This window comes from Anguilla anguilla, chromosome 15, assembly GCF_013347855.1.
Source record: "Anguilla anguilla isolate fAngAng1 chromosome 15, fAngAng1.pri, whole genome shotgun sequence".
Taxonomy (NCBI): Eukaryota; Metazoa; Chordata; class Actinopteri; order Anguilliformes; family Anguillidae; genus Anguilla; species Anguilla anguilla.
In genome coordinates, this window is record NC_049215.1 from 31,897,438 (window position 1) to 31,920,093 (window position 22,656).

Genomic DNA, 22,656 nt, shown 5'->3' on the forward strand with positions numbered 1-22,656 from the left:
GTGCCTCATTTGCATTCCATAATGAATTATAAGCCAAAAATTGTCTCCAGAGGATTTATTTCACCAAGCATAATATATAGGATTTGATCCAGAAGTCCAACTAGACATATCTGATAAATATTGCATAATATCACAGAATGCTTAAACAAAACTTAAAATTAATTCTACCGTATTGATTAGAGTTCTCTTGCGCATTCAAATTTGCATAATATAAATTTCAGCAAATGACACTTTCACACTCTGCTTTTAAAATAATTATTTTGTGTTTGACAGAATTATTTAATGAGTTTCATTTTCAAATGCAGCAATGCTTACGCTTCATTAAACGAAGATATATAATACCTATAAATGTTTTGCCACTGCGATCAACCTTCATATGGTATTTCTCATTTGAAATTTATTTTAAAATGGGATGTAGCAATGCGGCATCACAAGCTTTGAATTTTCACACCGTGTTTTAAAATACTGACAGACACACTGAAGGTGGCAAAGCTCACGGACGAGGCCACACATTATGAACTACAACAACAGCAACGGCAACGATGACGAGATAACGATAAACTTATTGTTAATTTGTCAGATTATTATTAAGGGAGAGTTACCGGGCATGATTAAAGTCTCCTGTCTTAAGAACTGCAGACAGATCAGGGTTTTTAATCACAGTAAAAAAAAAAAATTAAAACAATGAAGAGAAGCTCAGGGTGGCGATATTCATCCAGATTTATCCTCTTTATTTAAACCATGTCCATGTCCAATCGCAGTTACACAGACACACAGATGAAGGCACATGACCTACTGTGGGCAGGACCAGGCCCCACAGGTGTGTGTGTGCCTGACGTGAAGTGGGGTGGGTGTGGCGCTCCCACAGGTGTTCACCTGGTGGAGTGAAGGGGCGAGGCTGAGCTTTCAGTTACCTGCTGCCTGATCCAAGAGATAGTGGTGTGTGTGTAAACAGATCCAGATTAAAAACATATTTGAAATGCACACATTTTAAGACACCAGTAAACTCTTGCAGATTACTTACAATTTAAAAGCAAATATGTACTGCCACACATGTTCAGAAATTTTCCCCTATGGCTGTCCAAATTGGTTAGCAATGTGCTTTACTAAAAATTCTCAGGGGTCTAGTTTAAAATTTTGCTGACATCTACAGCTGAAATATTTGTACCCCGGTCTAGTGTGTACAATTATTTGTGTGGGTGTACAAATAGAAGGCCTGTGTGTGTGTGTACGTGTACAAACAGCAATTGTGTGTGTGTGTGTGTGTCTGCCTGTCACTCAAAACAGGCTCGCCTCTTCACAACCATCCCCTCCACATCAAGCACACAGATGCCATGTTACGCTTATTCTACAATCTCTTTCCAAAATGTCAGTAATCAATGAGGAAAAAATGTGTCTTAATTAGGCATCCAGGGTATCTGGAATTCAAATACATTTTCAGTCATGTATTACAGGAAAACATTCACAATCAACAGGAATGCCCGTTTAACTAAATTTTTAGTGACAGAAAGATAGTATTCTTCATAGAAGTAGCAATGAAACCTTGTTTCCCTGTCAAACCCATTCTTTCACTGTCCTGAGGAGGACGAAAATTACTGACCGATTACTTTAGGAACAAAACTAAAAGCAACACGCTCGTTAGGCCCGGGCAGCTAACAAAACCACCGCTGTGAAAATGACATCACGTGACTGATGAACGGAGAATTTCAAATTTACAAAATGATCAAGTTTTTTTTTTTCCTTTAAGCGACAAAGAACAAAAGGAGTTAAAAGAGATATTGCCGAGGATTCTGGCGCAGAACGAAGCACCTCCTTTCACTCATTTATTTTTGTTTACTTCCTGAATGGAAAGAGTCCAGTGCCAAAACCGTGCCGTTACGAGTCAAAGAGAATCAGCGGAAAACCGAGCGCAATGGAGCCGTTGCCACGAGATAAATTTCAAAAGCGGGATGAAAATGAGAGAATCTCCGCATGACCAGAGAGCTCCAGCCCTGTGTGGACCACAGCCCCGTCGCACGATTCCGCACCGATAAACGCTCCTTTCCGCGGTCCCCGCGCACTCCGGGCCTGGGAAGTTTAAGGCACACGTGTCGATACGCCTTCCTCGCGCCACGCCGGACAGCGCCCGCGAGGGGACCAAAGGGAACTTCCCTTCCGTTTAAGACACCAACACAATTAAATACGTAGAACTGTTTTTTTTTTTTTTTACGGAATAAAACATAGAACATATCACTACTCATACAAATTATTTTCTAATAAATTAAGATTTCCTTCATGGAACCCCAGGAGAATAATATTTACCTTCCGTTTAATGGAAAGAACAAAAAGGGCGAGTTTTTTTATTTTGATTGATCATAAAACAGCAGATGTCCCGATAAAATTTGTGCGTTATGCCGTTAATCTGAAGAGAGAAATGTAAGGTCTCTTGTCAGACGCAGCATTGAACACAAAAGACTGAAGCGAATGTTTGTGCAAGTCATCTCTGATGCGCAGCTGCACTTCCTTGAGCCGCAGAGCTGCGCAGTCGGACAGAACAGCGTCCATCGCTTCGCTCGTAAGAAGCACTTTGGCAAAAAGGGCGATTGAAGATGAACGGAGCTGCAGAAGCTGGGCTCGTTTTTTAGGATCCGAGCCACAATTTGGTTTGCCTGCAGCTGTTCATTCCTGAAGTTTTTTTGTTCTTGTTACATAACACTTTAGTGTTACGGGGGGGAGGGCAAAAAAAAACAAACTCTCCAAGTGGGTCCAGTTTCAAAATTTCACAATCAAGCGCATTAACTATACCCAAGGACTCCTCCCCATCTTCCCTGCCGTTCCAGGGTAAAGCCGCTGCTCCACCAATCAGCAGGGAGGTCAGGGGTCAGCGGGCACGTGCAGTGCCTTTCTCACGATGACCTCACGCACCGCGCGAGTTAGCGTCTCACCCGTGTCACGCGTCCGTTTCGCACGCGTTATAATTCAGGGGGCAATTCTTTTCATGATTCTACCTGGATTCCCCCCCCCAACCTCATAAATGATTTTTTTTTTCAGTAGTTTCCACATTCCGGTGAGGTAGAAAGGAGGAGGTGACGGACGAATGCTGGGATCCATCTTGGTCACTGTTGCCCGTGGGGGGGGGGGGTCGGGGGAAGGCGCAGAGCGAGAGAGAGGCCACTCCACTGGACAGGCCTCACTGGAGCATGCTAACCTGCTACCTTCTTAATGTGGATCTGGAGAGAGAGAGAGAGAGAGAGAGAGAGAGAGAGGGGGGGGGCAGACAGAAAGAGAGAGGGGGGGGGGGGGGAGCAGAGAGAAAGAGGGCGGTAGGAAATGTAATTTGATAATGGTCAGGCACAGACAGAATCCTCGCAAGACGCAGCAGAGTTCTGATGAAGAACCCAGTGTTCCAGATAAGGAGCTGTGTGACCCTAGAGAGTCAGTGCGTGTGTGTGTGTGTGTGTGTGTGTGTGTGTGTGTGCGCGTGTGTGCATGTGTGTGTGTGTGTGCGCGTGTGTGTGCGCGTGCGTGTGTGTGTGTGTGTGTGTAATGTTTCCATTGCAGAGGAATCACATATTTTGTAACCAATGTTTTCATTACAGTTGACGGGGGGCAGTAAATTTGCCTCAAACTACATAATGCTCAGCCCCTCCCACACCATCTCGCTTATATAACGACATTACCAACAAAAAGCAAAACTGCAATCAGAACGTGCCTTTCAAATATATATATATATATATATATTTGCTTTATTCACCTTGTATTAGATCAAGAAATATCCTCTAATTTAATGTGTTTCTCCTTTTATTTACATACTGTATGATAAATTAATGGAGTAAACGTCTAAAACGTAGTTGTACAAACAGCCTTTATGAAATTTTTTTTGTAAAATTAGAGTCGGCACGTATCCAACAAGTAATCGATCGATCCATTACTTGAGCCTGAGCCAGCACTGTACCCATTTCATAATGAAGGGTACGAGCACACTGCATTAAAATGCTCAGTAAAAACATTTTTTAAAATAACATTAATCGGGGGGGTTACGACCCCTTTAACAGCTGCCAAAATGTTTTTTTTTTTTAATCCACTGAAATAAGCCAGAACACCACAGCTGGACTGCACCACTGACTGGACTGCACCACTGACTGGACTGCACCACTGACTGGACTGCACCACTGACTGGACTGCACCACTGACTGGACTGCACCACTGACTGGACTGCACCACTGACTGCTTCCCAGGTAATGAGCTCACAGAGGTCACTCTGACAGGAGGGAGGGGGCATTTTCAGCTGCCCCCACCCTCCCCCTCCCCGGCCTGTGGGCTGCCTGAGTCACCCATGCATGCAGGGACTGCGCTGATCAGCTAAGGGACGGGAGGGGGGAGAGCAGCAGCTCAAAAAAAAAGATCTAATCTGCCCCCCCCCCCCCTCCCTCCCGATGGGACAGGAGATGCTGCACCAGTGCAGTGGAGCTGTCAGTTTTACTGCCCATACAAACGGAGAGAGAGAGAGAGAAAACTAATGACGGAGGATAAAAAAAGAACAGGCAGCCTCTCATACACTCAGGGACCCTGAACCAGCACTGCGGAGAGACACGGGCTCACACAGGGGGACTGCATGTCACCAAGGAGACGGACGATGACACGCGCAAGCCGACGTGCGATTGGACGGCGACGCGCGCAGCAGGCCCGTGATTGGCCACGGCGATGCTGACCTCACTGATGATGGCCCACACGGCGGAGTCCTTGAGCAAGGTGAGGCGCAGCGCCACCACGGGGTTAAAGGCGGGATCCACCGCTGCCTCGGCCACGCCCTTCTCAAAATGACCTGCAGCGACACGACAGAGAGCTGTCAGAAACACAGTCATACACATACATATACACACACACACACACTCATACACACACACACACGCTCATACACATACAGACACACACACACACACACACACACACACACACACGCTCATACACACACACACGCGCTCATACACACACACATACACACACGCTCATACACATACAGACACACACTCATACACACCCACACACACACACGCGCTCATACACACACACACGCGCTCATACACACACACACACGCTCATACATACACACACACACACACACACATGCTCATATACATACAGACACACACACACGCTCATACACACACGCACTCATACACATACACACACGCTCATATACATACACACACACGCTCACACACATACAGACACACACACACACTCATATACATACACACACACACACACACACACACGCTCATACACATACACACACGCTCATACACATACACACACACGCTCATACACATACACACACGCTCATATACATACACACACACTCACACACACACACACACGCTCATACACATACAGACACACACACACACACACTCTCATATACACACAGACACACACGCTCATACACACACAAGCTCATACACATACACACACACTCATACACACACACACACACGCTCATATACATACACACACACGCTCATACACACACACACTCATACACATACACACACACGCTCATACACACACACACACACACACACACTCATACACACCCACACACACTCATATACATACACACACACACACGCTCATATACATACACACACACACACACACACACATACACACACCCACACACGCTCACACACACATATGCTCATACACACACACGCACACACACCCACACACGCTCACACACACATATGCTCATACACACACACGCTCATACACATACATACACACGCTCATACACATACACACACACGCTCATAGACACACACACACACACGCACTCTCTCGCACACACACACACACACGGTACCTTACTTAACTCCACTCAGTGACAGAGTACACTGTGCTGTAGCAGCCTAAAAGAGCAGGGCCCTCCCACGTTTAATCTGGATTAACTTTGCGCAAAAAAGACAGAAATCCAGGAGAGTCCAGTCCTCCACTCACCGATTCTGTAGTAGTGATCCTCCGTCTGTTTGTATTTATCTGTGTTCTTCAGGCCAGGATCCTGTGTGAGAGAGAGAGAGAGAGAGAAAGAGGAAGCGAGAGAGAGACAGAGAGAGGGGGAGAGAGACAGAAAGAGAGGGAGAGGAAGCGAGAGAGAGACAGAGAGAGGGGGAGAGAGACAGAAAGAGAGGGAGAGGAAGCGAGAGAGAGATAGAGAGAGGGGGAGAGAGAGAGAGAGAAAGAGAGGGAGAGGAAGCGAGAGAGAGACAGAGAGAGGGGGAGAGAGACAGAAAGAGAGGTAGAGGAAGCGAGAGGGGGAGAGAGAGAGATTGAGTGAGAAAGGGGGGGGAGAGAGAGACAGAGAGAGACTGTTTGACTCACATACTCACAGCTAAGCTCAAATGGACCAAACCCCAAATCAAAACCCATAAACACAGCGGTGGACCTGGGACCACATTCACAGAGTGTCCCAGGGCAGGAGGGCTGATCTAGGATCAGTTTAGCCCATTAGCTCACCATGGATAAGCCTAGGATACAGACAGAGGAAGCCTGATCTTGGGTCAGCACTCCTCCACTGAGAGGCTTAGTGAGAACGGGGCCAGGTGTGCTCAGGGTAAAATAGCTAGTCTCTAGGGGGACATTAAACAGGCAGCGGATTGGCTGGGGGGCCCTGAGGAGGCCACGCCCACTGATGGGGGTCTTCCCTCCCCTTTTTTTCTCTGCCCATCTCCCCAGCAACAGGCTTCACTTGGCCAAAAATAGGCGGGGCCACAGGTCACCAGTCACTCAACGGTCTAGACGAATCACTGCACGGCACTGGAGACTAGTCCCCGCCCCTTCGGGGACTCTGAGAGCCCAGCTCTCCCATCATATCCCTACCCCCCCCCCCCCCGGGGAGCCATTTGTCCACCCAAACAAATCTGAACAATACACAATGAGTCCACACGCTTCACCTCAAACTGGATTATCCAGATCTTTCTGCGTCCTACAAACCAATCAGACCACACTAGACCATCCAGTAAAAATGACTTTCTTGTAATTGCATCCCTGTGGGGATTAACACGTGAACAGGCATTCGTGTCTTTAGAAGGTTTATCCTCTCTGTATGAAATACATTTTTAATACCGCTGTTGTGTGTGATTAGTTATTGTTAATGCTCTTTCTGTTCTGCCCCATATTAGGACTGTGTTCTGTGGCCCGGCTGGCTTCTAGTCTGTCAATGAACAACATCTGACACACACACTATTCACTACACCCTGCCTGCAAATACGCACGCACTATACACTGTCTGTAGATACTCACACACTATTCAATACACCTGCCTGCAAATACGCACGCACTATACAGTCTGTAGATACTCACACACTACTCACTACACCTTGTCTGCAAATACTCACACACTATACACTGTCTGTAAATACTCACACACTACTCACTACACCTTGTCTGCAAATACTCACGCACTATACACTGTCTGTAGATACTCACACACTACTCACTACACCTTCTCTGCAAATACTCACATACTATACACTGTCTGTAGATACTCACACACTACTCACTACACCTTGTCTGCAAATACTCACACTATACACTGTCTGTAGATACTCACACACTACTCACTACACCTTGTCTGCAAATAGTCACACACTATACACTGTCTGTAGATACTCACACACTACTCACTACACCCTGTCTGCAAATACTCACACACTATACACTGTCTGTAAATACTCACACACTACTCACTACACCTTGTCTGCAAATACTCACACACTATACACTGTCTGTAGATACTCACACACTACTCACTACACCCTGCCTGCAAATACTCACGCACTATACACTATCTGTAAATACTCACACACTACTCACTACACCCTGTCTGCAAATACTCACACACTATACACTGTCTGTGGATACTCAGACACTACTCACTACACCTTGTCTGCAAATACTCACACACTATACACTGTCTGTAGATACTCAGAGATGCAGCTCAGGGAGTATGCTAGGGAAGCTCTTTCCCGCTGTCAGAACGATGACTGAACGTGGCCAGAAGTGCGTAGCGTACGCCAGAGCCGCTGCAGTGAGCCAGCAGCAGTCAGATCAGGTTAGGGATCTGCTCAGGGAACAGGACTCCCAGGAGAGTCCCTGTCACTGCACCCCTGAGCAAGGTACTGCAGCTGAACAAGGGTCCGTGTGCAAAAGTCACCTGAGACGTGTAGGTGCGTAGACGGCCCTCTCTGGATTAACAGTGCTGCTAAATGCTAAAATCTAACGTCATGTAAATGGAGACCACAACAGCTGCACAGTCGCAATGTTACGTGAGCGTTGCCAGAGCGTTGCGGCCGCGTCGTTTCCCCTCACCGACAGGGGCAGGACCTCCACGGTGGTGTTGTCCAGCTTGTCGCCGGGGTGCTCCTGGTTTCCGCTGCGGAACAGGTACCTGTCAATCACACACACACGCGTGCAGGCGCTGTATGAGTGTCACACCCACGGGTCACATGGTCCCTGGCTCAGGCATGCAGACACCTGCGGGGTGACTCAGACGAACGCGTACAGGAGGGGTAATGAGCCGTGCGCGGTTAGCGGCAAAGCGTGAAGCCTTCCTGTTTCCTTCCTGCGCGAGCGGGCATCATAATCGAGGGAATAACAGCTAAGGCGCTGGCATCACAGCCATTTTGGCATTATCCGGAGTGTGACGCGGGCGCGTTATTTTTATCTGCGGCTGACTCACGCGCGTTTGTGCTTCGGCAGTGTGGACCAGCCGTACGCCCCGCCGACAGCGCTTTCAGAGCAGAACTGGAGAGGCTAAGACTGCTGGCGCGGTAACCACGGCAACAGGTAGGAGTGCCCACGGAGCCATTTTCTCTCTCTGCTCCGAGAGACGGCAGACTTTACAATGACCCCCCCTCCTACCTTTCTCCTTTCACAGCTCTCTCTCTCTCTCTCCCTTTCTCCCTCCCTCTCTCTGTCTCTGTCTCTCACACTCTCTCTCCCTTTCTCCCTCCCTCTCCCTCTCTCTGTCTCTCACACTCTCTCTCTCCCTTTCTCCCTCCCTCTCCCTCTCTGTCTCTGTCTCTCACACTCTCTCTCCCTTTCTCCCTCCCTCTCCCTCTCTCTGTCTCTCACACTCTCTCCCTTTCTCCCTCCCTCTCCCTCTCTCTGTCTCTGTCTCTCACGCTCTCTCTCTCTCTCTCTCTCTCTCTCCCCCTCTCCTTCCCCCTCCCTTTCTCTCTGCACCTGGGGGAGACCTCCTGCAGATTCCCCACAATTCCCTGGGCTGGCTGGTTGTGCTCAGGCAGCAGTGATTCTCCCCGCAGCTCTGTGCCAGGAACCACACCCCTCAACGTTGCAAGACATCTAAAGTCTGCGTGTGTGCGCGTGTGTGTGTGCGAAGCCCTGTGCTGGTTCCCTCTCCCAGAATTCTCCCAGAATGCTCTGCGTCCCAGCTCTCGCTCACCGCTGGATGCTGACGGGCCGGTCGAACTTGAAGAGGATGTAGTCCCCGGCGGTGGGCGTTATGGCCCAGAAGAAGTCCTCGCCCAGGTAGGTCTTCTCCAGCGTGTGGCCCTGGTACACCTTGAGCGTGGTGGACACCTCCGCCGGCGGGTTCACGTGGATCTTGTGCAGCAGAGGCTTCAGGAAGTCCTTGTCCTGAGCGGAGCAGGAAGAGGCAGTGAGCACGGCGGGAAGACTCCTCTCTCAGGCGCGCACAGGTGAGCTCACCTACGCATCAGAGTGCATCGGGAACAGAGAGAGACACACAAGCATATCCCCCCCCCAGCTCAGTCCATAGCCATGCCTGACTTACGTCAGGGTGCGACTCAACTACAACTCCCACGATGCACTGCGGGAATGCCACAGCCCTCGAGCAGCAGTGTGTGGGTGACGCAGGGTTCCGGAATGGTCTCTGCACCGAGCAACGGATGCAGGGACATCGAAGCCGACGCTAAGTCTACCCACAGTGGGAGAAGAGCAGAGCTGGCACTGATCCAGGGCTAATGCTCGAGCAGAGGAGGGGGAAGGGGGTGGGGCCCTCACCGTGAGCTTCTGGATCTTTCCGGCGAGGGAGGAGTGCAGCCCCACATGCTGAAAGAGAGAGGGCCTGAAGCGCACCCGCAGACCGGATTTCTGCCTCTCACAGTGCTTCTGTACAGAGGAAGAGAGAGAGAGGGGGGGGGGGGGGAGGGGAGAGGGAAGGGGGGGGGAGAGGGGGGTATGAGAGAGAGTGGGGGGATGAGAGAGAGAGAGGGCGGAGGGAGTGAGAGAGGGGGAAGGAGACGGGGGGTGTGACAGATAAAGAGAGGGAGAGGGGGGTGGGGGAGAAAGAGAAGACAAGAGGTGGGAGAGAGAGGCAAATGTGTTCAGCACCCGTATACACTCAAACACACACGCATAGACTCTTACAAACACATGCATACACATACCCACCTGCACGCACACACACACACACACACACACACACTCTTACAAACCCACATTCATTATCACCCATCCACCCACACACACTAACTCGATCACAAACACACGCACGCACTCTCTCACACACACACACACACACACACACACACACACGTACGTACGTACAAGCATACACTTACACACACACACATGCACATACCGCATCTTTCTCAGGGTTGCAGACTTTAACCCAGAGGATGTGGTCCAATAGCCAGTCTATGGGCTTCTCCTTGTAGAACATCAAGATGAACTCCACGATCAGGTTCAGATCTGGAGCCTGGAACATCTTTCCTGGGGAGGGACAGAGAAGAGACACTTACTCAACCACTAACACCTGCCCCCCAACCCTCAAAAGACAGAGATACGATCACACAGTCAGCTGCATAATTTCCTGTATGTTTTCAGATGTGTGAGGCAGTCCCGAGTCTGTTTTGCTCCAATTCTGCTCACATCCCCTCATGAACTGAAACCTAAACAACAGCCAATCATATCTCAGGATCACCAGCTCAATCAGCCAACCGTGTCTCAGGATCACCAGCTCAATCAGCCAACCGTGTCCCAGGATCACCAGCTCAATCAGCCAACCGTGTCTCAGGATCACCAGCTCAATCAGCCAACCGTGTCTCAGGATCACCAGCTCAATCACCCAACCGTGTCCCAGGACCAATGCCGCCCATGCACTTTAAACTACGGTGGCTCTGAAGTGCAAAATGCAAAAACAAAAACTTTCAGCCCAGCGGTGCAGATGCAACATACAAAAACAAAAGGAAGTGGTCCTGAGGCGCAGATGCAACATACAAAAACAAAAACTAGTAGCCCCGAAGTGCAATAGTTTTTGTTTTGTATGTTGCTGTGGCAAACAAGCCTGCCACAGGCCACCGAAGTGGCTTTCCAAGGGGCCCTCCAGCACAGAGACACAGGGAGATGATGTTCAAACAGTCCACGTTTATTTACGAGGGTTTGGCAAGATCTTACAGCCAAAGTGAGCAGATGTAACACAGTCATGACCGAAACTCCCTTGTGTGGGTGGGGATGGCAGATTTAACCTGTGCGCAGTGATTACCTCACTATGCACAGGTGCAGCCACTCCTGTTCCTGGGTCCAATTAGCCTGGCCAATTATCTAATTCTTAACCAATTATCCAATTGGCCAGGTCTAATTAGCTTGACCCAGGGCAGGTGTGGCTGCTTAAACCAGCCATCCCCACACCACAGTTGCATCTGCACCTCGGGGCTGCTTGTTGTTGTATGTTTCTGTTTTGCACTTCGGGGGTACTAGTTTTTGTTTTTGTATGTTGCATCTGCGCCTCAGGACCACTTCCTTTTGTTTTTGTATGTTGCATCTGCACCTCAGGGCTGCTAGTTTTTGTTTTTGTGTTTTGCACTTCAGAGCCACCTCACTTTCGTTTTTAATATCAGTAAATCTCTCACTTGCTTTCTCTGCTTTCTTTGACCCACTGGAGTTTGAGGGCCAAGTAGAGAGATCGGCCCGGACTCGTTAGCTGACTCGTAAGCCGACTCTTTAGTCGAATTGTAAGCCGACTTGTTAGCCAACTCTTTAACAGACTCGTTAGCTAATTCTTTAACAGACTCTTTCGCCGACTGGTTAGTCAACTCGTCAGCCTACTCGTAAGCCGAATCATTAGCCGACTCGTTAGCCGAATCATTAGCCAACTCTTTAACAGACTCGTTAGCCGACTCGTTAGCCGAATCATTAGCCGAATCATTAGCCGAATCGTTAGCCGAATCGTTAGAGGACTCGTTAGACGACTGGTCGGACGACTCGTTGCTGACTCGTTAGCCGAATCATTAGCCGACTCGTTAGCCGAATCGTTAGCAGAATCGTTAGAGGACTCGTTAGACGACTGGTTGGACGACTGGTTGAACGACTCGTTAGCTGACTCGTTAGCAGACTCATTAGCCGATTCCTAAGCGGACTCGTTAGCCGAATCGTTAGCACCCCTTACCGATGAAGCCGAGCTGGGAGAACTCCAGGATCATCCAGTCCTCGGAGGACAGCTGCAGGGCAAAGTTCTTCATGGTGGCAAAGTAGTTGGGTTTGGCCACGATGTCGTCCTCCAGCTGTGGAGGAGATGGATGGGGGGGGAAGGGGGCGGAGTCAGGTAACAGCCGAGGGACAGGCGGAGGCCAATGGGTTCTCTCACAGTCTCTGCTCTCTCTGCTGCACGCGCTCCGTACGTCCGAATAAGTGTCCTTTAACTCCAGCCGCTGCCAGCAGAGCCAAGAGCGGAGAAAATGTCGCCGTATTTTTCCCTCGGTTAAAAAAAAAACTACTTTCTCCCTCTCAAAGAAATAAAATATGATGAAGTGACTGTTTGTACTGAGGAGGAAAACAACCCAGCAGGAAACTAAACTTCAAAATGAATAGACAAGCAGCATTATTTTAGCACGGCAGCCAAAATAGTACTCTCTCTATCCTTCTCAGGAGGATCTCTCCTCCCCCCCCCCCCACCTCCCCCTTCTATCTCCATCACTGCCCCCCCCTTCCTCTCCCTCCCTCTCAGAACACAGTCATAAAAACGAAAAAACATAAATAAAGCTGAACCTCCAGGCTCTCTGAGCCAGTGAAAGACACACACACACACACACACACACACATCTCTATGGCAACAAGGACAATTTTGCAGGAGGATATAAAACACTGTCTTCTGCAGGATGAATATATTTTAATATGTTAAACACATTTAAGTTAAACATACTTCAGTATTGGGTTAAATCCGTTATTAAGGTAACGCACTACCAGCAAGTAGCAATCTGGGGTATGGCAAAGTGTGTGTGCGTGTGTGTTTGAGACAGAGAGAATGTTCATGTGTGCATGTGCTTAAGAGTGTGTGTGCGTGTGTGTGCGCGCATGAGAGAGTGTGTGCGAGTTTGTGTGTGTCAGGAAGATAGTGCACGTGAGTGAGTGAGTGTGTGTGTGTGTGTGTGTGTGTGTGTTTGGGGGGGGGGGGGTTAAACTGTATGAACTTTAAAGACCTTGATAAATAACCTGCTTGACTACCTGCAGCACATCTACCTGGCCTGCGAGCCTGCTAGAACATTCCAGTGTGAGATCTCCCCATACACACCTGCACATAGTACACCCCTTTGCTGACAGCATACATCATCAGGAAGGAGTAGTCCAGGTTCTGCTTGGTCCGCCACCTGAGGGCGAACAGTGACAGAGAGGAGAGGAGTGTGGAGTTCACCTGTATGTGACCATGTTAGCTTTTACCCAGCGTCGAGCGTGGTCACCTGTACAGGACCCTTAAGGCTATATCAATTCATTCATTCATTCATTAATGCTTTTATTGGCATGGCATGTTTAAAAAAAATGCATACTGCCAAATAATATCATTTGCATAGCAGTACACAGAAAACAATTATAATAACGCCCAAAAGTAAACAATACAAAAGTAACTCTATGATCACAGAGGAAGACCAACTTCAAACACCATTCACACACTGTATGACTCAGCACATGATTATAATCTCTCACATAGGTAATTTATCCCCAGACAATTTACAAAATGCTTAAATCACAAGAATGGCCAGGGATAATCACTTTGGAGGATAAATAGCTGACTTAAGAGTGCATTAAAAAGCTAATATTTCAGAATAAATGTAATTATATGCACAATAACTGTGAAATTCATATCTGACTCATCCCCACTGATGAGGGGCTTTTTGAACTTGTGTGGTTAATTGATGTGACGTCATACGCACTGCTCAGTGGAAATAAGCCTGCTGTCAAAACAGCCACTTCCTTAGGAACAAGTTTTAATGAAATTTTCATATTTGGACTTAATCCAATAAATTATCCATTTCAGTAACTCTGAACTCCACCACCCAAAGCTTCTCTGCTCCAAACGGACACACTCAGTATTGTGATGTCACAGAGAAAGGCTCCACCCTATCTGAACCAGGTCACCCTTCCGCCAAAGCTTCTCTGCTCCAAACGGACACACTCAGTATTGTGATGTCACAGAGAAAGGCTCCACCCTATCTGAACCAGGTCACCCTTCCGCCAAAGCTTCTCTGCTCCAAACGGAAACACTCAGTATTGTGATGTCACAGAGAAAGGCTCCACCCTATCTGAACCAGGTCACCCTTCCGCCAAAGCTTCTCTGCTCCAAACGGAAACACTCAGTATTGTGATGTCACAGAGAAAGGCTCCACCCTATCTGAACCAGGTCACCCTTCCGCCAAAGCTTCTCTGCTCCAAACGGAAACACTCAGTATTGTGATGTCACAGAGAAAGGCTCCACCCTATCTGAACCAGGTCACCCTTCCGCCAAAGCTTCTCTGCTCCAAACGGAAACATTCCGCACTGTGATGTCACAAAGGAAGGCTCCACCCTACCTGACCCTCTCCTTGGAGTCTCCGAAGGTCTCCTTCAGGTTCTTGAGGTCGGGGTAGTAGCTGGCTGGAGGCGAGATGAGCTCCAGAAGGCCAGAGCTGAACTCTGTGGAGAACCTGTGGGTGGCACACGCGCTCAGAACGCTAATGTCGCCTTTACTGAAGATCACAGCCGAGTCAAATACACATCTGAAACTCCTCAACTCTTTTGATGCCAGTCGCGTGAAATCACTCCTATGCAAAATGTGCTATTTTGGTCTGAGTGTGACTGAAATTAAATGGTGCTTTCAGAATTGTCACCAATCTGCAGGGCTTACCCAGGTGCCTGCAGGGTTAAAGTATGACACAGCACCCCAAACCCTACAACACAGCACAGCACAGCACAGCACAGCACAGCACAGCACAGGAGACAAATAACCCACTCAACTCTTTCTCCAGGTCCTCCACCACGCTGTGTACGTACTCCGTGTCCGTCTGCAGGCACAGAACGAGACAGGGTTGAGACGGGAAAAGCAGCCGCCGCAGGTCATGACACAACCATGTGACGTGATCACATGACACACGCACACACACACACACACACACACAGGGTGCGCCCCTCTCGCACCTCTCCGACGAAGACGATGATGACGCAGTCCAGCTTCTCCTCCGGGGAGAGCTTGTCGATCAGCGAGTGCAGCGTCTCGGCCAGGTACGACTTCACCTTCCGCTTCACCGTGGGGATCCCCATCACCATGGTTACTGCGGCGGGAGGGGCAGAGAGAGAGAGAGAGAGAGAGAGAGAGAGAGACACGTGCTGATTGGCTGCTTGTGCCCATGGACGGACAAGCTCAGTCGAAGCGGGTAACTCCTCCGTTTAAGGAACAGTGACCGGAGGCCGGAATCCTGGGAGACTGAACTACAAGCTCCTTAAATAAGTAAACATGTAAAAAAAAAAAAAATTAAAATTATGTAGCACAGACCAAAAGAGAATTCTGTCATGGGTAAATGGAAGCTGCCCCGCCCCCCCCTCCCCTCCGCACCCCTCCCCACCCCACCCTGAGCCTGCAGGGGACACACCCTGCCGTCGGGACCTGTCCCACTTCCTTGGCAGGGATAAATCGGGCATTAAAGAGGCAGCGTCGGCCTGAGCGCGCCCAGACCGGACGGGGCCCAGGCTGGACGGGGCCAGGACGGGGCCAGGACGGGGCCCAGGCAGGACGGGGCCCAGGCAGGACGGGGCCCGGGCAGGACGGGGCCAGGACGGGGCCCGGGCAGGACGGGGCCAGGACGGGGCCAGGAAGCGCAGTGTGGTGCTGTGGCTCTGCAGGGTGTCGCTGTAACACTCGCCGTATGGTGTGAGCGCAGCGTAGCGTCGGGCTGAGAAGAGAGCGTAAAATCACCGCGGCGCCGTGTTTACAGCGCGAGCGCGACAGGAAGCCATCTCACCACAGAGGCTGGCTGATAAACGAGGACAGCCCACACCTCTCAGACCAGACTGAAGGCTGCTACACACCGATAATTATTTTATCTCCCCATGTCTGGCTCAGTCTGGCTCAGTCTCCTTCCTGCTCTCCCTTTCCCTCTCAGCCTCTCTCCATCTCTTCTCTGCTCTGTCTTGCTCTCTGTCTATCTCTGCCTCTTTCCATCTCTCTCTTGATCTCTCTCTCATGACGACGCACGTAAAGTGTTTTTTTCCACCGGAACGAATAAAATGTCAGCTCTCAAAGTGAAACTGTCACAGGGTGTGTAAACCTGTAGGCCCCCCCCAGAGAGAAACCACCCCCCCGTACTGCACTCTAGCATGCGCTTTCTCACGTCCTTGGGGGGTTGGGGCGGGAAGGAGTGCAGGTCTCCCTTTACAACACCCCTTCTGTTCCCTCTGCACTTACACTCCTCTACGGTGCCCCAAATAATAACAAAAACACACACACACACACAGACACACACACACACACACACACACACACACACACACACAGACACACATACATACATACACTCACACACAGACACACATACATACATACATACACATACACACTCACACACACACACACAGGCACACACACATCTTTGTTGGGTGGCTCAGCACAGCTCCCTGGAGTCGTTAAATACGATAAAAGTGGGTCAGAGAGAAAGGCAGCGGGAAGATCACATTCAAGGTGTCTCCCACCCCCCCGCTCCCCCGCTCCCTCCCTGCCCCCCCCCCCCCCCCCCCCCCCGCCTGCACCCCCCCCCCCCCCCTCACAAACAGGCGACACACCAGGCCTCGCAGCACAGAGATGGATGAGGCAGTAATATTCCAGCTCACTGCTGAAGATTCCACCAGCGCCAAGGCCACACAAGTTTACTGATTAATTTTCATATACCACTGGCGAGAACATTAACACGCTCCAAAGCAGGATCAAAGGGGACCGGAGTTTCAGTGCAGTTCTTTTCTCTTTTTTTTTTTTACCCATAATGCCTGGCTGCAGACCCAAGGTTAATGAAATCATCTCCCTGGCCTCTCCGGCAGGGGAACTGCAGGGCTGTCCTCCTCCCAACCCTTCCTGTAATCGAACGTTCCTTCTTCCTTCTTCCAATTTAATCAGGCTTCACCGGTAAGTCACGGGTTTCCTCTCCTATTGTTCCGTTCGTTCAGGTGGAGCCGCATTCCTGCCCGCAGGTTTGGCTCCCAGCCTAGCGCACCGCTGGTTTCTCTCGCGCAGCTGCGCGCTCACGGATCGCCAGTCAGGGAGTTTCAGGCAGGTTAGGTGGGCATCGCGTCGCCCACCCTGCTGCACGTCCACTTCCTTCAGCTTTCATTTCTCACAAGTCAAAATACGTGGAACGATTTCGGGAAAATAAATATCAACAGCAAGGCTCGGGAAATTCTGCCTAACCACACTTGTGTTTATCCCTGTACGCCCCACCCCTATAAGCCCCAGCCTCCTTACACCCCTCTCTAAGCACATTTTCAACTCCTCTCTAAGGCCCAGTCATTTCTCCCCCCACACAACCCTCCTCCCATCAGGGTGCTGTTCTCCCGATTTTTCGGGCTTTCCCTAAGTCCCTGCGGGGGCAGCAGAGAGGCGGGAAACAGAGAACCTCGCCTCACAGAGCCCCTCCACACGGGAGAGAGAGAAATCGTCCCAATTTCCACGTCTAAAAATAGACCTTCTCTCCTCGTTGCGCGATTGGGAGAGAAGCTCGAAGGTGCTCTCCGCTCTGACAAGACGGGGCAATTAACGGGACGAGCGCACGGAGGAGAACACCGTTTACACCGCCAGCTGCCCCAAATCCACCGGCCCGGGCACCTCGAACGAGAGCTGGCCACGCCCACCTTTCCCCCCCCGGAAGGCAGAAACAACGGTTGATTGACAGCCGAGAAAGAGAGAGAGAGAGAGAGAGAGAGAGAGAGACCCACCTGTTCAGCTGCTGTGTCTGACACACCTGCCTGACTCAGACTTGCGTCCCACACACACTGAGCACCTAGCGACAGCAGGGCACTGAACTGAGATAAAACATACACAGGTGGACCCCGAAATCGCGGGCCCCCCTTCGTTCGCTCAGCACTGTCGAGGGGGGGGGGGGGGCTGACCCACAGTAAGGCAAGACCCCCCCCCCCCCACTTCCCCTCTCACATCCCCAGAGGAGTGAGAGGTACGCCCATGCTGGCAGGGCATGAGTCATCCTCACACCGCACAGTCCTGGTAATAGCATGTCTGAGTCCCTCTGGGAGACCAAATCCTAAATAAACACCTGTGGTTAAAAACAACCAAAGGAGGAAACAACATCAACTTTATTTCAGATCAGGTCTCCCCCCCCCCCCTCAGAAGAGCCCTGAGACCTGTCCACCTGCGTACAGATGCATGCTACAGCCACAATGGCAATGAAACCTGAGCAGCATCCTGACAGGTTTGAATCCCATTTTTGGGCCACAGCCATTTTAAACTTGAACTCGGAAACCTGAGCAGCAGAGGTAAATATCCAGCTGCAGGTATGAATACCGCATCAAACTGCTGTGAGCCGTGGCAGCCTGGGAACTGGGGTCCTCCAAGCGTAGGAGCAAGGCGAAACAATACGACAAAAGGGTGGCTCCCCCTCCACCTGTTAAAAACGCAGCACAATAACAGAATTACGGCGATAACAGATACGGGTAACGGATACAGGCCAGCACACCAGTACGTCTGGAGAGCCACGGAGACGCGGTGTGCTCATACGTGCTCGTTCCTGTTTTTTGTCCCTCTGGAGACCTGCCCATCAGCCATGCCATTGTCACGGGCCCTTTGATGCGATGTGAAGCCACAGAAGCCATTGTGCTGGTCTGACATTGTACTGGAGTCACCTCCATCCTTCATCCTTGGAGAGGAACCTGATCCCCCGTAATGCAGTTCGGAAGGAGACAAAGACCGGGGGGGGGGGGGGGGGGGGCCAAGCAGACTGTCTCAGGTGCGGTGAAAGGAAGTCAAGCTCCCCTGACCCAGTACTTGTCATGGGACGGTGACCATAGCCAACATGCCATGCCTGGGACCACCATGGAGGAATTCTGGGATCATTGTTTAGGAATTCTGGGCCCAGCTTTTTTGAAATTCCGGGATAGGCTCTGAGGAATTCTGGGAGCACATTAGAGGAATTCTGGGATCACCATTGAGGAATCCTGAAATAAGATTTGAGGAATTCTGGGATCACCATTGAGGAATTCTGGGCCCAGCTCTTTAAGAAATTCTGGGATCAGCTTTGAATAATTCTGGGAGCACCACTGAGGAATCCTGGGATAACATTTGAGGAATTCTGGGCCTAGCTTTCAGAAAGGAGGAAGTAGAAGCGTGCAGCTATGAGGGGGAACCGCAGCTGAGCTGTATTCATGTTCAGTGTTTTGGGCCATGACCTCGTCTCCTGCTGTTATAGAGCTGGGAGGCATGGCAACATCATGAGCACATTCCATGTTCCACATTCCATATCTTAAATTCTTTCTTTCCCCTTCATGAGAGCCAGGCAGAGCGCTGAGCGATAAAGGTGTGGACCATGCAGATTCAGCATACCCCCCTCCTGGGTTACTTTAGCTGAGCTAATTCATAGATTTGCTGATTTGACGGGCCAGCTCATTTCTGGAGGTACAAAATTCATTATCAGGGTGAATTACCCACTTGAATGGCCCAGGTAGTAAGCAAAGCTTCTGGAGCTAGAATTCATTACTGAATGCCAATTGCCACAGTACAGTGCTTAGTCATGCCCTTAAATTCATTTTCATAAGATGAATCATAATGGGTTATTTTTGCTTCAAGGTTTCTGTACAGACTATGGAGCAGAGTTTCAGAAAAGACCACGGAGCGGAGTTTCAGGAGGCTCTAAAGAATCTCAGGAGTGACTTGATCTCTGGAGAATCCAGGACTGTAACCACAGGGTACCACATATGATGTCGGAGTTGGCCAGTGACCTTGAACAAGGTTCGAGCCCTAAGCCTTGCCTGAGGACAGGACTTTACAGAGAGGGTGTTTCTCAAAACCTACACCTACGAATCTGGCAGCCTTTGCGTGAATCCCATCGGAAACGCTCTGACCCTTGAGTTCCTGTCAGCCATCGTGGGTCTCTGTGTGTCCTAGAGTGGAAGGTTCTGGAAGGTCTGGTGCGAGCGCGTTTTGGGGGGGGGGGCGGACTGCTCACCTCCGGTCCTGCCCAGCCCCACCTGCACGGCTGGCCGCAGGCTCTCCTCCCGGTTCAGCAGGTGGGGCATGTGGTAGTAGATATTTGGCACCTGGAGCGGCTTCCTGTGGACCAGTTCCTTCAACAGCTTCTGAGTCTCATCTGTGGGCAAATATCATAACAACCAATCAATGCACTACAACAACCTTACAGGACCAATAAATGGAGTCCAATACAGCACTATAACAACCTTAGAGGACCAATCAATGTAGACCAATACAGTATTAGAACAACCTTAGAGGACCAATCATTGTAGACCAATACAGCAGTCTAACAACCTTACTGGACCAATCAATGCAAACCAATACAGCACTACAACAACCTTACAGGACCAATCAATGGAGTCCAATACAGCATTATAACAACCGTACAGGACAGCCAATGTGGTGTAGCGGTCAATCCTGGGGATTGAACCTGTGCTGCTTTTTTCCCCCCACAGTGTAGACCCAGTATGTGGAGCACAGTGCGTGTGTGTGTGTGTGTGTGTGTGTATATGAGGGTGGCGGAGGAGCATGCCGATTCTGCACAGTTGCACGCATGACATTGCACCAACACTGGTCCACATGAGTGTGTGCATGAGCACACTTGTATGTGCATCTGCACGCATGTGCAAATTTGTGTGTGTGTGTGTGTGTGTGTGTGTGTGTACACGCATAATGGGTGTGTGTGTGGGCATATGTACACGCACATGTACGTGTGTGTGTGTGTGCACGTGCGCGTGATTGCGTGTGTGTGTCCGTGCACCTGCTCCGTACTCACGGGAGAAGTTTGTGAGGGCATCCTTGCTCCCGTTGGTCTCAGCGATGGCGCGTCTGAACTGCTCCAGGATGCTGTTGAGCTCGGTAGAGCGCTGCAGTGTCCTGTGCTCCGCCACACGGAGGCGCTCTCTCAGGGCATGGAACTCCCGCTGGTACGCTATCAGCTCCTCTGCAGAGAGACACAGAGACGCTAATGCTATCAGCTCCTCTGCAGAGAGACACAGAGACGCTAATGCTATCAGCTCCTCTGCACAGAGACACAGTGATGCTAATGCTATTAGTTCCTCTGCAGAGAGACACAGAGACGCTAATGCTATCAGCTCCTCTGCACAGAGACACAGAGACGCTAATGCTATCAGCTCCTCAGCAGAGAGACACAGTGATGCTAATGCTATTAGTTCCTCTGCAGAGAGACACAGAGACGCTAATGCTAACAGCTCCTCTGCAGAGACACAGTGATGCTAATATTATCAGCTCCTCTGCAGAGAGATACAGAGACGCTAATGCTATCAGCTCCTCTGCAGAGAGACACAGAGACGCTAGTGCTATCAGCTACTCTGTTGAGAGACACAGAGAGGCTAATACTATCAGCTCCTCAGCAGAGAGACGCAGAGACGCTAATGCTAACAGCTCCTCGACAGAGATGCTAATGCTATCAACTTTACTGCAGAGAGACATGGCAAAGCTAATGCTATCAGTTCCACTGCAAGACACACAGATGCCAACAATAAATGACCTTTAGAATCATGTCAATAAATGTTATCAAAATGTTCACTGTGATAATGCTATATGCGTGTAACCTCTGGCCAACCAGCGCCAGTAAGTACTGGACTACGGACTGTCAGGCAGAAGAGAAAACCAGCAGCACTGCTGATCTTGAGGGCCATATTTGAGTATCCCTGGTGGAACACGCTCTCACAAAATCCCACGAAAGGAACCTTCGAGCCTTCCAGAGTGCATCCTGGGACACAGCCTGCGCAGCCTGCACTGAAACAGCTGGGATTGGAGGGGCCAGGCAGGACAGACATGCGGGGGGCGGGGTCAACCTCACCACTCTGTCACCACGGAAACTAAACTGACTGACCGGGACCATCTCAGGAGAGGTGAGGGAGGAAGACTCCGGTGCACCAAGTACACAAGGTAAAAGTGAGGAGGAGGATGAAGACGATGAGGAAGAGGACGGCATGCTGATGGAGAAGCATTAGAATACACTCTGCAAACTGTGCCTCTTGGGCTTTATGGATTTGACCTGTAGCCTGTATTGTGTTGCATCTTATTGATTTAGCCAGTGGGTTGTCATGGGTTGGATTCCATCGACTTGTCTGTCGTAGTACAGGGAGAACGGTCCTATTGCCAAACAGAGCAACACAATCATCCCACAACCAGCCTAGAGAGAGGAGAGGCTGGGGGCACCATCATATTGTAAT

General features: G+C 50.1%; 1 protein-coding gene across 2 annotated transcripts in view; it reads right to left on the reverse strand.

The window, feature by feature from the left end:
- Nucleotides 1-710: 710 nt before the first annotated feature.
- mgat4a (alpha-1,3-mannosyl-glycoprotein 4-beta-N-acetylglucosaminyltransferase A) overlaps nt 711-22,656 on the reverse strand; it is a 37,917-nt gene continuing 15,971 nt past the window's right edge. For both annotated transcript variants that reach the window (XM_035393299.1, XM_035393300.1), the window contains exons 3-16: nt 21,231-21,398; nt 20,433-20,573; nt 15,412-15,545; nt 15,232-15,278; nt 14,808-14,921; nt 13,535-13,610; nt 12,413-12,527; nt 10,607-10,737; nt 10,027-10,134; nt 9,446-9,639; nt 8,350-8,428; nt 5,980-6,040; nt 4,692-4,804; nt 711-3,209 (exon numbers count right to left, since the gene is read on the reverse strand). In XM_035393299.1, coding sequence (XP_035249190.1) covers nt 3,183-3,209; nt 4,692-4,804; nt 5,980-6,040; nt 8,350-8,428; nt 9,446-9,639; nt 10,027-10,134; nt 10,607-10,737; nt 12,413-12,527; nt 13,535-13,610; nt 14,808-14,921; nt 15,232-15,278; nt 15,412-15,545; nt 20,433-20,573; nt 21,231-21,398 — 1,508 coding nt within the window. In that variant the 3' untranslated portion in view covers nt 711-3,182. The remainder of the gene's footprint in view (nt 3,210-4,691; nt 4,805-5,979; nt 6,041-8,349; nt 8,429-9,445; nt 9,640-10,026; nt 10,135-10,606; nt 10,738-12,412; nt 12,528-13,534; nt 13,611-14,807; nt 14,922-15,231; nt 15,279-15,411; nt 15,546-20,432; nt 20,574-21,230; nt 21,399-22,656) is intronic.